General features: G+C 48.7%; 1 protein-coding gene across 1 annotated transcript in view; it reads left to right on the top strand.

Annotated features, from left to right (window-relative positions):
* The window catches only part of LOC123351475 (IgGFc-binding protein-like), a 39,774-nt gene that overhangs the window by 12,166 nt on the left and 10,703 nt on the right, over positions 1-16,905 (top strand). The window contains exons 6-13 of the mRNA XM_044990861.1: positions 1,836-2,434; positions 5,394-5,961; positions 6,710-7,299; positions 7,813-8,386; positions 8,656-8,855; positions 9,471-9,612; positions 10,322-10,653; positions 12,417-12,990. Coding sequence (XP_044846796.1) covers positions 1,836-2,434; positions 5,394-5,961; positions 6,710-7,299; positions 7,813-8,386; positions 8,656-8,855; positions 9,471-9,612; positions 10,322-10,653; positions 12,417-12,990 — 3,579 coding nt within the window. The remainder of the gene's footprint in view (positions 1-1,835; positions 2,435-5,393; positions 5,962-6,709; positions 7,300-7,812; positions 8,387-8,655; positions 8,856-9,470; positions 9,613-10,321; positions 10,654-12,416; positions 12,991-16,905) is intronic.

Raw genomic sequence — 16,905 nt, forward strand, 5'->3', positions numbered from 1 at the left:
AGAGGTCTTAAGTGATTTGTAAAACTGAGTGTAAATATCATAGAGACTCTGAGATATCATGGCTATGGTAGGACTGCACAGATAGATGTTTAAGTGGCTTTGGAAAATCACAATGAGAATTGATCTCTCTGTATCAAACCTCAGTGGTCCCCAGTTGGCTTTTTTTGAATCCCTGTCTTCTTTTAATACTTGTGCTGTTTGTTAGGCACCTATAAACTAATGATAATGAGACAGTTCTTTCCCTGGTGGAAATTGGCATGATTCCTTTGATTTCAGCAGAGGTTCTGGCCTCACCCTTGGCTGTTGGGGGAATTTGAAAAATGGCCAGTGCAAATAATGTAAAGAAGTGGGGGCACTGAATAAGAAGGAAACAGTCAAAGGTGTGCCTGTGCAGAGCTTGGCTAACTGATGACTCAGGCCAGGTCTATGCCTGAAACATTTGCCAGTATAATAATGGCAGTTAGGACTGTGATTCTTTGTGACATTTTTATACTGGCAAAAAAACCTAGTGTAGAAGCAATTATACTGGCAGACATAGGACTGGATCATTGCATTCAGTCCCTCCTGTTGCAGCCATCCCATCATACAGTCCCATTCATAATTTTATCAAGCTCCAACTTCAAATTAGGTAGGTCCTTTACCCAACTGCTCCTATTGAAAATCTGTTCCAGAACTTCACTCTGTTCTGATGTTAAGAAACCTTCTAATTTCAAGTGTAAACTGACTCATGGCCAGTTTAGCCTCCTTTGTTCTTATGTCAGTGTTGTCCTTTCGTTAAAATACCTTTTCTCCCTCGATGTATTTATGGAGAGCAATCACTTCACAGGCACCGACTTTCTGAGTTCTCTGGGGGTTCTTGACCCCCCTCTCTATCCCAGGCCCTGCCCCCACTCCACCCCTTCCCCCAAACCTCCCCCCTGCCCTGCCTCTTTCTGCCCTGTTTCTCCCCCTTCTCCACAGCACCTCCTGCATGCTGCTGAAGAGCTGATCACCGGCGGGTGGGAGGCACTGAGTGGAGGGGGAGGAGCTGATTGATGGGGCTGCCAGTGGGTGCTGAGCACCCACTGTTTTTTTCCCTGGATGCTCCAGCCTCGGAGCACCCATGGAGTCAGCGCCTAATCCTCTCCTTTGCTATGTTAAATTAGCGAAGCTCTTTTAGTCTACTCTCTTAAAATAGGCCCTCCATTCCCCATAGCGTCTTACTAGCCCTTCTCTGCATCTACCCCAGTCTGATTAGATCTTTCTTCAACATGGGTGACCACAGCTGGATACAGGGCCCAGCAAAGACCTTTTGCCATTATAGCTTAATTCATTTGGGGAAATGGTATGAGCTATATCAGCATAAAAACTCTTTTGCTGGTATAAGCAGTATCCCGACTAGGGGAGTTTGCTGGTATAGGTATACTAGCATACCCTTTCTCGTGTAGACTAGGTATAAGCAGTGGATGAGACAACCTGATCAGAGGATCTGAAGAGGGAGGAAGTGGGAAGGGGAAATACTCCCAGTGAGTATATCTAACAGTAATGGGACAAGGTGGAGCAAAGGGAAAACGGTGAAGTCTATCAGCCTACAAAATTATCTTCTCCAGTGAATGGGTGGGAGCCCCATTACTTCAGTCTTTTAAAGATAAACTGGACAAAGCCATGGGCTGAAGGTGATGGGGGCTGTGACATCTCTAGTTCTATGGGTCAGGGCTCACTGTAGGTTCAGGAGTATCATTAGAGGCTGCTATGATGTAGAATTTCCAGCTGGGCTCCTCAGACCAGTGCCAAACTGTTTCATGCTACAGGGGAGCAATATTCCCAGAGACCTCAGTGTCCTGTTCTTTTGACAGCTCTGCCCTGCCCGGAGAACAGCCAGTATAAGGCTTGTGGCTCTGCATGTCCTGCCACCTGCAATGACCAAGCAGTCCCTAACAACTGCTCCTCACCCTGCGTGGAGACCTGCCAGTGCAACGAGGGCTTCGTGTTGGACGCTGGGAAATGCATCCCCAAGGCTGGATGTGGGTGCGAGTTCCAGGGGCGTCTGTATGATCTTGGAGAGCAATTCTGGGGGGACAGCACCTGCACCAGACGGTGCCTCTGTGACCCCCAAACCAGGCAAGTGAGATGCCAGGCCTCAGGGTGCAGGACTGGGGAGCAGTGCCGGGTAGAGAATGGCATCCAGAACTGCTACCCCAGCAGCTATGGAACCTGCTCAGCTTCAGGGGATCCTCACTACATCAGCTTTGACGGGAAGAAGTTTGACTTCCAGGGCACCTGCCTGTATCAGTTCGCCGGGCTGTGCATCAAAAGCCAGGACCTGGTGGATTTCCAGGTCCTAGTTCAGAACGACCATCGGGGCAGCCAAGTCGTGTCCTTCACCAAAGTTGTGCAGGTCAAAGTCTATGAGGTTGACATTGTGATCAGCAGGGAAAACCCCGGCAGAGTCATGGTGAGTTTATCAAACCTTTCCGCCCTTTTCTGGTCAGTCATCAGACCTGTCTTCCTTTGCCATGTTTAGCCACCGAACCTTTCTTTCTTTCCGGTGGTCAGTCATCATTCTTTTCTTCTTTCCTGAGTTCGCTCATTTTACATTTTCTTTTACCCAGGACACTGTTATTAGATGTTTAATTCAACCACATTTTCAACACACACTGAAATTTCTGATGTATATTTTGGACTTCAGGTGGCTAACGGTTTTCATACCAAAACTTTTTTGGTAAAAAGTGCAGGTTTGGCGAAACGAAAACACTTTGAGATTGTGTCAGTTTCACCAAATTGTTTCATTTGGAAAGAACCTTAACAAAAAACCCAATCAAATGTTCCATTTTGACATTTTAAAACAAAAATTCAGTTCAAAATGACTTTTAATTTCAAATTTTCCTTTATGATAGTTTTAGAAATAAAATTAAACACACGACGTGCTTGAAATTCAACCAAAACATTTTGTTTTGCGTCAAATGGAAAGTTTAGTTCCCCCCTCCCAATATTTCATTCACTGAAAATTTTGGCACCTTTCATTTTGGTTCGATGTAATTTTTGTTTGTTTGTTTGTTGGTTGGTTGGTTTTGGAATTGCCAGCAAACTGAAAAACCTGTTATTCTCCCAGCTATAATTTGGAGTTGTCAGGAGCTGCATCCAGCTAGGACACGGCCCACATCTGCCTCTCTCTCAGTTCTAGGGTTGCCAACCTTCTTATTTCTGAAAACTGGACCCTCTTCCCCATCTCTTCCCCCAAGGCCCCGTCCCCGATTCGCTCCTCTTTCCCGCCTCCTGCATCACTCACTGCTCTCCCCGCCCAACTCCAGGGTGAGCAGCCCCGAGGGACTTGCAAACCCCACCTCCAGCGAGCTGCCTGGTAGTGCAGGTCAGAAGAGCACTGTAGCCACCCAGGAGCAGCCCCACTGAACTAGGAGGCAGCCCTCCTGCACGGCAGCCTCCCACCTCCCTCTGCGCTGCCTGCCCAGCAGCCCCCTTCCTTGTCCGCTCGAGCCCTTCCAATTGGGTTACCAATTTTGTAATTGCAAAAAACTGAACACCCTTGCCCTGCCCCCTGTCCTGCTCCTTCCCTGAGCCCTGCCTCACCCCTTCTCTGAGGCCCTGCCCCCAATCACTGCAGCCCCCCTCCCTCCGTCACTTGCTCTCCCCTACCCTCACTCACTTTCACTGGGCTGGGGCAGGGGGTAGGGGTGTGGGAAGGGGTGAGAGCTCCAGCTGGGGGTGAGGGTTCTAGGATAGAAATGAGGGGTTCAGGGTGCAGGAGGGGGCTCTGGGCTGGGGCAGGGGGTTGGGGTGCAGGAGGGGCTGAGGGCTCCGGTTGGGGCTGTGGGCTGTGGGGTGGGGCTGGGGATGAGGGGTTTGGAATGCGGGAGGGGGCTCAGGGCTGGGGTAGGACATTGGGGGTGGGAGGGGGTGCAGGCTCTGGGAGGGTGTTTGGGTGTGGGAGAGGGTTCCGACCTGGGGCAGGGGCTTGGTGTGCAGGGTCTGGGAGGCAGTTCTGACCTGGGGCAGGGGGTTCAGGATGTGCTCTGGGGCAGGGGGTGGCTCCAGGTTGGTGGCCCAGCAAGGCTAAGGCAGGCCCCCAGCCTGCCCTGGCTCCACACTGCTCCCACAGGTGGCCGGCATGTCCACTTTTCGACTGGACTGTCCGGTTGAAAATGGGACATTTGGCAATCCTGCTCAGTTTCCCCAGCTCAGATGTAATTTCATGTAGATAATCAGCCAAACCTTACTTTCCGCATTGCTGCTATACAAATAAGGCTTCTCTGTGTATGTCCGCATGGCAAGCGGAGCTGAGTGAAATTTCACAGGAAGTTTAGATCTTTCCAAATTGTGTTTTCATCCCAAAATGGGGTAAAAAGTTGAAATGTCAAAATATGACATTTTAATATGTTCAAGTGAATGAAACATTTCAAGCAACTCAAACAGGAATGTTCTGATCCAGCTTCTTGAGCCACATTTCAAGATTAAATCGTATTTCCCTATTGCCTGATCGGAGCTGTAGTTCCTGACACCATTTTCTCCTGGGGGACTATATCTCCCATAATACAACCAGAGTCATGTGATACCCATGATGCTCCAAACAGTATTACTGGGAGCTGTAGTCCTCCAGGGAGTCCAGCCCATAGGAGAGAATGGGGACTGGAACTACAACTCCCATAAGGCAATGTGCCATGAGAAAAAGAAGCTTAATTTTTTTTTAACTGACTCAAAATGAAACATTGTGGGGCAGTTAAAAAATGAAATATTCCAGATCAGGTCAAATTGACACAAAATGGTTTTCTTGTCAGGAAAATAGCTTTTTTTTTCAAGAAATCAAAATTTTCTGACTGCATTTTCTGCTGCAAAAATCATTCTGATGGAGAATTCTGACCAGCTTTTGCAAGTTATTTCTCCTCAGATTCATTAGCTTTCTTCCTTTTCTATGTTCGTCAGCCTTTCTGTGTTTCTTCTCTTTTTGTGTTTAGTTGCCATAACTTTCTTTCTTTGGCATTTTGTCATTGTACCCCTGTCTCTTATTTTTCTATCCCCAGTCATCGGTGATTGTGCATTGCGCTTCATTTGGGAGGAGGTTTGTATTGACAATTTTAATCAGTCACTCTGATGACAAAATGGTGGGAATTTTTTAGCAGTCAAAAACATTCCCAAATTGAAAATGTTTGGTTTCGGAATCAATACAATTTCATTTTCAAAACCTATTTAACCTCCAAATGGAAACAGTTAAAAACATAGTTAAAAAGAGTTTTTTAAAAAAGGAAAATAAAAAATGAAGAGAATGAAAATGAAATAAAAATTCACCATTTGGGTTTTGTTTTCAACCAGCTCTACCTGTAAAGTTCTTTAGGGGGCAGGTTCAGAGTTGCTTGCTCAGTGTCAGACCATTCTCACTGATCCCTTGGCATTGATCCCAGGTGAACAGCGTGCTGATCAACCTACCATATAGCACCAACGACAGCAAGATCTCCATATACCGGAGGGGGCAGGCAGCAGTGGTCCAGACTGACTTCGGTCTCACCGTCACCTTTGACTGGCAGGGCCAGATCACTGTCACTGCTCCAAGCACCTACGCTGGAGCCGTGTGCGGTCTCTGTGGGAACTTCAACGGGGACAAGGGTGATGAGTTGACCACGAGGGGCGGCACATTGGCCCCAAACCCAACGGTCTTTGGGCAGAGCTGGAAGGTGAAGGATATCCCCGGCTGTGTGGAGATTACCAAGTACGAGTGCTCAGATCTAGAGGCTGTTGAGAGACGCCAAAGAGGAATGAATGGGGAGTGTGGGATCCTCCTAGACAAGAGCGGCCCCTTCCGAGAGTGTCACAGCAAAGTCAACCCCGAGGGCTACTTCCAAGACTGCGTGTACGACTATTGCGTCTTCAAAGGCCAACAAGCTGTGATATGCCAGCTTATCACCAGCTATGCCACAGCCTGCCATGCTGCTGGGGTGACTATCTATGCCTGGAGGACCAACTCCTTCTGCAGTAAGTGGAAGCAGCTTGGGACCATCTTCTGGGATGAAAGTTAATGCACGAGAGAAAGAAAACAGAGTCTTTGCTCAAGGGAAAGACAAGTTGGTTGGTGTTCAGGGAATAGGATATAAGATGTTTCTGCTCTAGGGGGTGCAGGCTCTGATCCAGCCCCAGGGTTGGGGGACTGGCCAGCTCAAGGTGGGCATGGGAGATGATATGGGGCTTTTCCCCTCTAGGGGGCACCAGCTCTGATCTGACCCCAAGACAGGGGAAATAACTGACTCAGGGGCAGGGAATTGGAATTCAGGACCTGTCACCTGGAGAGTGCAAATTCTAATCCAGGCCCTGCCTGGGGGTGAGAAGTTGACTCAGTGTGGGTTGTCCAGGGAATGGGATATGGGGCCTGTATTTCGTGAGCATGTGAATCTCATGCAGATCCTTATTGGACAAATGAGCCTGCCACAGAGCTCACGGTAATATCTGGAACTAAATACCCCTGAGTTGCCAGTGTCAGAAGAGGTCAAGAGATGAATGAACCATGGAGACTGAACTCTCCTCTGACAAGGGGTCCAACAATGACATACTGGCAAGGCATAGTATGACGGAAGTTTTCCCAGCAGCTTCCCTTACTGCACGCAACAGACTCCGTTGTCCAGGGCTGTCATCAGGCACCCTTCTCCAGCCCTTACATTGTTACATAGTTCAGAATCCATCTAGTTCTCTTTTATGGGATGCTAACGTCTTGTTGTTTCAATGGCAGGTCTCTCCTGTGCCCAAAACAGCCACTATGAGGTCTGTGCCCGGGGCTGCCAGTCGACCTGCAGCAGCCTCTACGCCCCAGTTCAGTGCTCGGCCCAGTGCTGGGAAGGCTGCGTGTGTGATGAGGGCTTTGTGCTCAGCGGTGATGAGTGTGTTCCTATATCCCAATGTGGATGTGGCTACCTGGGATTTTATTATAAGGCTGGGGAGACCTTCCACCCAACGTGCCAGGAGCAGTGTGTGTGCCAGGCCAGCGGAGACGTGGTGTGTAAGGGGTTGTCCTGCCGCCCTAATGAGGAGTGCAAGCTGGTGAATGGCATCCGGAAATGCCAGCCTGTCGGATCTGCAACATGCTCCGCAGCCGGGGACCCCCACTACCTCTCCTTCGATGGGGTCGCCTTTGATTTCCAAGGCACCTGCACCTACATCCTGGCCAAGAGCTGCACCAACACTGGGAACCTGACGTCCTTTGCCGTGAAGGTGGAAAATGTGCCCTGGGGCAATGGGAAGGTGTCTGTCACCAAGCTGGTGTCCGTGGAGGTCTATGGGCTCACGCTCACCCTGCTGCAGAACAAGAAGGGGCTTGTCATGGTAAGTCCTGCTCATGGTGATCCCGTGGGTTTGAAACCAGCCAAGGGGCAGCCCCAGTGATGTGGCAATGCCAAGAGGCACTTGTCTCACAGGTCAGTCATTAGAATTAACTCTCTGGGGAGACCCCAACTGGGGTCAAAGACTGAGAGTGTGATCCTGACCTCATTGACACCAGTGTAAATCCAGAGGCCTCACGCTGAAAAAAGTGGACTATGGATTTTGAATGGTACAAGTGACACCAGAATCCAGTCCTCACCCCATTGCAGTGAGTGGATGATTGCAGATTAACCTCAGGGAACAGATCAGAATCCAGACCTGACCCTGTTACACTGAAAGAAGTGACTGTGGTTTTACCTTGGGATCAGTGAAATGAGAATCTGGCCCTAACTTAATTCAGTTCAGTGGAGTCACTACAGATTTGCCCAGGTGTCACCGAGACCCTGTCTTGTGCCCATAACCCACCCCTACAGCATCCACTCCCCCGGCTCACAGGGAATGCTCTGTCTCTTCCAGGTAGATGGGGTGTCCCACAACCTCCCTGTGGTCGTGGCCGATGGGCAGCTCCAAGCATATCAGCACGGCGGGAACGTGCTGGTGCAAACGGACTTCGGCCTCACCGTGAGCTACGACCTGGTTTACCACGCCAGAGTCACCGTCCCAGGGAACTACCAGGGCCAGACGTGCGGCCTATGCGGGAACTACAACGGGCGTCGGGACGACGAGTTCCTGCTCCCCGATGGCAGGGCGGCCCCTAACGTGGCAGCGTTCGGTTCCGCCTGGAAAGTCCCAGTCCCGGGGGTGGCCTGTGCTGACGGATGCACCAGGGACAACTGCCCGGTCTGTGAGGAGAGGAAGAAGGACATCTTCAAACAGCGCAACTACTGCGGGCTGCTCACGGTCCCCGATGGCCCCTTCACTGCCTGCCACAGCACGGTCAGCCCCACTGTGTATTTCAACAACTGCCTCTATGATCTGTGCCTGGGCAATGGGGACTCCCAGGTCCTGTGCCAGAGCATCCACAGCTACGTGACGGCCTGCCAAGAGGCCCGGGTCACCATTCAGCCCTGGAGGAGCGCCTCCTTCTGCCGTAAGTGCCGTGATGCTGGTGTAGCACAAGGGCCTGTCCCACTTGCTCCAATCCCTCTGGGGGGTGGGGACAGCGATTCTAGGTATCTCATTCCAGACCTCTGGGCTTCTTCAGAGACTCCTTTGGGTGGGAACCAACAACTTCATGTTCTGTTTTAAAGGTGACCTGGTCCTCTTGTCCCTGTTAGAGTCTCCTCTCCTTCATGGCTGTCCCTCAAAGCTGTGGGGTGAGATCTCTCCAGCCATCAATTACTTCCCTTTCCGCTTTAGCTCTGCCCTGCCTGGCTAACAGTCACTACGAGCTGTGCGCCGACCTTTGCACCACCACCTGTGCCAGGATCACCGACGCCAGGAAGTGCCCAGATACCTGCGCCGAAGGCTGCCAGTGCGACGATGGCTTCCTCTTCGATGGCCAGGGTTGCGTTGCTCTGCAGAGCTGTGGGTGCTTCAACAAGGGGCTATATTACAAGGTACCGCCCCCTGCTGGGGTATTAGCTCCTATCCATTCGCTTCCTCCACGCCCTGCTCTTATCGGCCATGTTGGATCAGACCGTTGTCACTTGCCAATGGCCAATACATAAATCTCTATAGAAAGGCAAACAACATTAATGGTACAATTCTCTTTCCATGAACCCTGGTTCTGAAAGTGGAGTTGGGTCTAGTGGATTAGAGCAGGGTGGCCGGGAATGATAACTAATAGCTTCTGTCCCTTGCTCTGGGAGGAGAGTAGGGCCTAGTGGTTTAGAGCAAAAGGGGGCAGGGACCCAGGACTCCTGGGTTCTATAGCCAGCTCTCAAGGAGAGTGGGGTCTCTGTCAAATCAAGTCAGGGATTTTATCATTGAATTTTGGATGAGGGACTTGACAGTCAAGAGGTAAAGAAAAGAGCAAGGGGGGTGGGAGCCAGGACTCCTGGGTTCTGTTCCTGGCTCTAGGAGAAGAGTGAGATCTAGTGAGTTAGGGACGCTGGGAGACAAGAGATGTGATTTCTGTACCCATATATGGGCTACATATAACTGAAAACTTCCTCACTGTAAAACCATATTTGTCTGGGTTACATTGTCTTAGTTCTCCTTTTTTCAAACAGCCCAACCACACGGTCCTGAAGAAGAAGTGCCAGCAAAGCTGCACCTGCATTCCTGGCCAAGGATTCACCTGTGAGGCCCACAGCTGTGCCAGTGATGAAACCTGTGAGATCAGAGATGGAGTCATGCAATGTATCAACAAAGGTAAAAGAGAGTGAGTGAAAGAAGAAGAGAGGTGATTGTAGAACTGGACATTGGAGCAGACTCAATCGAGTCACAACAGCTGAGGGTCTGGCCCAAAGTAGAGTTTCTATCCTTAGATCTAGGAGGGGAGTGGGGTCAAGTGGTTAGAGCAGGGGGGCTAGGAGCCAGTTCTCCTGGGCTTTATCCCCAGTTCTAGGAGGGGAGTGGGATCTAATGAGTTATAAGGGTAGGAGATGGGGGGCTGGGAGGCAAGACGTGAAATCAAGAAATTGATTTTATCCTTGGCTTTTGGATCAGGGACTTGACAGTCAAGAGGTAAATAAAAGTCTCCTCTGTTTCTGCCTTTTAGGTCATATGTTGAGGTCCTTACTCTATCTATTTACTTAATCCCTTCTCAGGCAGAGCTTCTATCCTGCATCTTAGCAGGAGGTTAGACTACATGACCCTTTCGGTCCCTTCTAACCATCTGATTCCATGATTCTACAGAAGCCAAGGGAATTTCTTCCTCATCAATCACTGAGCAGGGACATACAGTTTAGGTCTCTCATCTGTAGCAAACTGTCTGTTATTGACTCCTCTCTGGTTGGCCTCTCTTCCGAATGACTTTGGTGGGCCAGTTGGTTCTGGACAATAACTGAGCCTATGCTGAACCAAGCTTGCCTGGCATCTAGCTCTCACTCATGGACTCCTGGGATTTCTTCCCTTTCAGATCCTTGCAAAGTTCTGAAGTGCCGGACCAAGGAGACGTGCAAGATCAAGAATGGCCGTGCAACTTGTGTTCCCAACTTCATTGGAACCTGCTGGGGCTGGGGGGACCCGCACTATCACACCTTTGATGGGCTGAACTTTGACTTCCAGGGCACCTGCACCTACACCCTGGCCAAGTACTGTGGGACTGACCCCACCCTGGTGCCCTTCACCATCAATGAGAAGAACGACAACCGGGGGGGGAATCAGGCTGTCTCCTACGTGCGCCTGACCAACATCTATGTCTATGGGTACAACATCGCTATCTACAAGAAGGAAGTTGGGAAAATCAGAGTGAGTAGAAAATGCAAAAATGATTGGAATAAAAACATCTTCCGATCCACACCCCCAAATATATCTATCTTTGAATCCATCTCCCCTTCCATCCTCCTACATATCTATCTATCTATTCTCATACCTGTGCATCCATCCTCCCTTCCATCTCCGTACAAAGCTCTTTATCTATCCTTCCCCATACACATCTATCCATCACTCTGTCTATCCCCCATATCTATCTATCTATCTATCTATCTATCTATCTATCTATCTATCTATCCCCCACAGACATCTCTTTTTCTCTCCATCCATCCTCTCCATCCTCATGCACACATAGATAGATAGATACCAAATATATTTTGGAGAATTGCAAAATCTTTTTTGTTCCATTCATACAAAAAGGACCAATATTTTTCTTTTCAAGAATTTCCACTGAATTATGTCATTCATTTTTAAATGGGCAATTCAAATTATATTTAGAAATTTCAGAATTGAAACATTTTGGATTTTCATTGAAAAAAATCTGCTTTTTGTGGTCTCAAAGTGTCCATGAAAAGAAAAAAGATTCAAAATGCCAACATCACATAGGAATCTGAACAGCCAAGAAATGAACCGATTTTAAATTATATGCTCCAGCCCCCTGGGTCCTACCAAGTCATCAGGGCAATCTTGTCTCCATGAACCACATGGGCCACCTGGTCCCCTTGGGCCTCCCAGAATTCCTGTTCCACCAGTCTCCTTAGGTCACATTGTCCCTCCAAATCACACAGGTTAACTGGTTCCTTGGATTGAGCACACTGAAGGACAGTGATGACCAAATGCAATACAGGGCCATGGTGGTTGAACACTCGGAAGAACAAGATGATGAGGCCCAAACCCAGTACAGTGCAATGATGACCAAAACCAACACAGAAGAAGGATGAGAATGACCCAACCCAACAAAGGGTGATGAGAAATGACCACCAAGAAGAACAAGGACAACAATGACCAAACAGAAAGAAAAACAAAGATGATGATGACCAAACTCAATAATGGGCTATGATGAATGTCCATAAAAAAGAATAGAGACTACAGTGATCATACTCAGTAAATGACAGGAACAACCAAAGACAAAAACAAGGATGACCACGGCTGAACACAATACAGGGTTACAGTGATTGAACACAAAGAAGAACAAAGATGTTGATGACCATGCACAAAGAAGAAGAAGGATGCTGACAGTTTGTATTCAGAGAAAACCAATAATAAAGAAGCCAAGTTTTTCATTTTGAAAAATTGTTTTCATTTAAAACATTTTGACCATCCCTCTCTCTCTCTCTCTCTCTCTCTCCCCACCCCTCTGGTTTTGTACTGCCAGCCAACACCACAGTATCCAAGCATCCTCTGCATAAAATATATACTGACAATAGTAAATGCTCTGGTGAAATCCATGGAGTTTTGGGTTATTCTCTTTTTGGACTATACAAAACTCTACTTGAGGTGGGATTTTTGTGGTGAGTTGGGTGGGTTTCAAGCTGTGAATGTCGTCATTATGGTGAAAAAGCTTTATGATGGGGAGGGTCTTCCAGCATTTCCTGAAGTTGGTCAGACTCTAGATTTATCTATTCTGCACTGGGAATACGGTCTACAGCCAGGTCCCTTGGACAGAGAACATTTTATCCCTGAGGACTCAAGTGCTTAATTCTGGGCTTTCTAATCTTTATTGTCCCAGAGGAGCACAACTCTTGTAATAGGTGAGATGAAAAGAGAAATAACCACTGTTTTTTTCCTTCTGTCTCTAGATCAATGACGTGACCACCAGCTTGCCGGTGACCCTTGAAGATGGTAAAATCAAGCTCTACCAGAGCGGTCTCAATGCTATCCTGCAGACAGACTTTGGTCTGCAGGTGTCGTATGACTGGAACTGGCACCTGATCATCACCCTCCCCAGCAGCTATTATGGGGCCATGTGCGGCCTTTGTGGGGATTTCAACCAAAACCGTGGAGATGACATGACATCACCCAACGGTACAAGATTCTCCTCCATCGTGGATTGGGCCAAGGGCTGGAAAGTCAAAGACCGGGACCCTTTCTGCTGGGATGTTTGCAAAGGGAAATGCCCAACGTGCGATGAGAGCAAGAAGGAGACCTATGGGGGCAATGAATATTGTGGTTTGATCAGCAAAGCACCGGGAGGGCCCTTCAGAGAGTGTCACCCCAAAGTGAGCCCGGAGGACATTTTTGACAGTTGCATCTACGACGTGTGTCTGAACCGGGGAGCCAAGAACATCCTGTGCCAGGCGCTGGAGGCCTACGCAGCCATCTGCAAGAAACAGGGCATCACCGTCTATGACTGGAGGACACCATCCGGCTGTGGTGAGCTCTGTGCTTTGGTTTCTTTATTGACAAAAGCAGCAATAAGACAAGCCAATCTACTTACTCTACTGCTTGAGGAGATGTTGAGGGGGCTTAGCATCAGGCAGATTATCTTAGATACTGCACCTTGGCAACTAGGCACTATGGGGATGTGTGCATTAGAAATCCCGAGAACAGACTAGATAGATTGACAATGGATAGACACATGGGTTTGGTAGATTAGATTAGAGAAAGAGAAAGACTCAGTATATTGTAGGGAGGAATAGATGGATTGCATGGTTAGGGAGATTAAATGGATTTAATGGCTGGATGGATGGATTTGATGCACAGGGAGATTAAATCGATTAGAGGTAAAGATTGGTAGATTAGACATTAGACAGATGGATGGATAAATTAAATGGATTAGGTTACAGATGAGACAGATATAGATACTCATGGGTGTACACATCAGATGTGTGGTGTACACACTCATGGGTGTAAACATCAGGTATACACATTAGATGGAGGCATGGGAGACAGAAAATGACTGACTGATCAGTAAAGAGAATTTCCATCCCATGGGAAATTCTGATGTTTTAATATTTCCATTTGTCCCCAAATGGGCCCAAAATGTCAAAACATTGATGTTCTGAAAAAAATTTAAATTAAAAAATGTCCAAATGAAATAGTTAGATAGAAACAAACATTATGATATTCCTAAATCGAACATTTCAGATTGGGGTTCTGAAAGGAAACATTTTATTTCACATCAACATTAATCTCTGCACCTGCCTGAGCAGCCACATGGGAGCTGTAGTTCCGGACTCCTTGTACTCTGATTCTCTCCTATGGGCATTGCTCCCTGACCATCTCTCATGATGCAGATTGGTCTCTCTCTGCCCCATTATGGACCACAAGAATTCTGCCATTTCTTTTTAAATTTCCCACAGAAATTTTAAATTTTGACATTGTCTGATGGAAAAAATTTTTTTTTTCAAGCTTTTTCAGCCAGCACTCTTAGATAATTGCATAAAATCATACAACTGGAAGGGACCTTGAGAGGTCATCTAGTCCAGTCCTCCGCACTCAAGGCAGGAATCAGCATGGACAAGCTGGTTGGAGCATGGTTAAGGAATCATCCCTGAGCAGCTAAGTTCCCTGTAAGCTGCTCAGCCGCACGGCCGCAAAGTAGGCTAGCAAGGGCCACACAGGTGGGGAGAGGTGCCCCTCCCCCGGTCCGGCCCAGCTCAGCCCCGCTGGAGCTGCCATGGCTGGAGAGAGGCGCCTCTGACTCGGCCCTGAGCTGCTGCAGTGAGAGAGGGCTTGAGGGAGTCCTCTCTCCCCACCACAGCCCTGGGGCAGCCTGCACCCCAAACCTCCAATCCCCGGCCCCACTCCAGAGCCCTCTCCCCCAGGCAGAGCCCTCATCCCCCCACACCCGAACCCCAGCCCTGAGCCTCCTCCTGCACCCCAATCCCCTCATCCCCGGCCCCACCCTAGAGCCCGTACCCCCAGGCAGAGCCTTCATCCCCCCACACCCGAACCCCAGCCCTGACCCTCCTCCCGCACCCCAATCCCCTCATCCCCAGCTCCACTCTAGAGCCCACACCCCAGCCAGAGCCCTCATCCCCCCACACCCGAGCCCCAGCCCTGACCCCCCTCCCGCACCCCAATCCCCTCATCCCCAGCTCCACCCCAGAGCCCTCACCCCCAGCCAGAGCCCTCATCCCCCCACACCCGACCCCCAGCCCTGACCCCCCTCCCGCACCCCAATCCCCTCATCCCCGGCCCCAGCCTAGAGCCCGCACCCCAGCCACAGCCATCACCCCCCACACTCCAACCCTCTGCTCCAGCCCTGAGCCCCCTCCCACACTCCAAACCCCTCAGGCCCAGCCCCACAACATGAATTTTGTTGTGTGCACCAATATGGAGGTGATGCATTCCACACATGGTGGGAAAAATTGCTAATTACCATTTTATCAATGACTTAGATGCAGGAGGGTGCAAAAGGGGGGCAACCAGGGGCATGGGCCCCCCAATTAATTGGCAGGGGGCAAAGAGCTCCTTGGACCCCTGGGGGCCCCAGCAGGAAGAGCACAAGCTCCTCCAGCCCCCAGGGCCCTGGCAGGGTCAGCACGCGAGCTCCTCCAGCCCCCAGGGCCCTGGCAGGGTGAGCATGCTCTCCTCCAGTGCTGGAACCCCGATGAGAGCTGACAGTTCCTTTGTCCCTGGGACCCCAGCGGGGGCACAGAACTTGCCCCTCCAAAAATGCTGGAATCTAAATTCCTATGCACGCCCCTGCCCAGAAGAAAACATCAAATCATCACTGATCAAGTTTGCAAATGACACAAAAGTTGGGGGAGTGGTAAATAAAGAAGAGGACAGGTCACCGATTCAGAGCAATCTGGATTGCTCGGTAAACTCAGTGCAAGCAAATTATATGTGTTTTAATACAGCTGAATGTACATATGTAAATCTAGGAACAAAAATGTAGGCCAGACTTACAGGAGGAGGACTTGATCCTGGGAAGCAGTGACTGTCAAAAAGATTTGGGGGTCACAGTGGATAATCAGCTGAACATGAGCTCCCAGTGTGACGCTGTGGCCAAAAGAACTAATGCAATCCTAGGATACATAAAGAAGGGAGCAGAGAAGTAATTTCACCTCTAGATTTGGCACTGGTGTAATTGCTGCTGGACTCCTGTGTCCAGTTCTGGTGCCCACAGTTCAAGAAGGATGTTGATAAATTGGACAGGGTCAGAGAAGAGCTAGGAGAATGATTAAAGGATCATTTGTAGTGCTTTATAGTGAGAGACTCAAAGAGCTCCACTGATTAAGCTTAACAGTGGTTAAGGGTTGACTTGATTACAGTCTATAAATATCTAAATGGGGAACTAATATTTAATAATGGGCACGTCAGTCTAGGAGATGAAGTTATAACACACCCCGACAGCTGGAAGGTGAAGCTAGACAAATTCAGATGGGAAATAAGGAGTAAATTTTTAACAGTGAGAGTAATTGACCATTGGAACAATTTGATACGGTGCATGGTGGATGCTCCATCACTGACAATTTTTAAATCAAGATTAGATGTTTTTTAACAGATTTGCTGTAGGGTTTATTTTGGGGATGTTCTCTGGCTGATCACAATGATGCCTTCTGGTATTAGACTCTGTAAATGTAACCTACACTTAGAAGACCATGGTTCCAATCCCTGTTCTTCCAGCTGCTTCCTGTGTGACTTTGACAGTTCTTTTCTTCTGTTTCCATGTGTACAATGGGGATAACAGCACCAATCAATCAATCAATCTCCTAGAACTGGAAGGGACCTTAAAAGGTCATCAAGTCCAGCCCTCTGCCTTTACTAGCAGGACCAATTTTTGCCCCAGATCCCTAAGTGGCCCCCTCAAGGATTAAGCTCACAACCCTGGGTTTAGCAGGCCAATGCTCAAACCACTGAGCTATCCCTCCCCTGTCTCACAAGGAGGAGGGAGGGTAAATATATTACATATCGTGAGCTGCTCAGAGAGTATAGCAATGTGTGCTATATAATTACCTAAGATAGGCAGATAGTCTCTGATGCAGTGGATTTACTGATTTATTGGATTATATGGCTGGATTAGATAAATGGATTTTTTTAATGGATGGATTGAAAGCTTTAGAGAAGTGTTCCCCAACCAATGAGTCATGACACACCCCTGCCCCTCAGCAGAAGTCACAAAAGACAATTAAGGGGTCTTGGGAGGCATTGAGCATTTTATTAGACTCAAAAGTAAAACCAATCTCACTTTCTCCTCTCCCTGTGCATCCTAACGCTTCAAGGTCAAGTATGCTCGGCCAACCTTTGGAAACACTTCCACATTCCAGTTATGTAGCCGTATCATTGTATTCATCAATATATTTTTTGCTCTTACCAGTACATGTAAGGAGGTTGTGA

The sequence above is a fragment of the Mauremys mutica genome, chromosome 17, assembly GCF_020497125.1.
Source record: "Mauremys mutica isolate MM-2020 ecotype Southern chromosome 17, ASM2049712v1, whole genome shotgun sequence".
Lineage (NCBI taxonomy): Eukaryota > Metazoa > Chordata > Testudines > Geoemydidae > Mauremys > Mauremys mutica.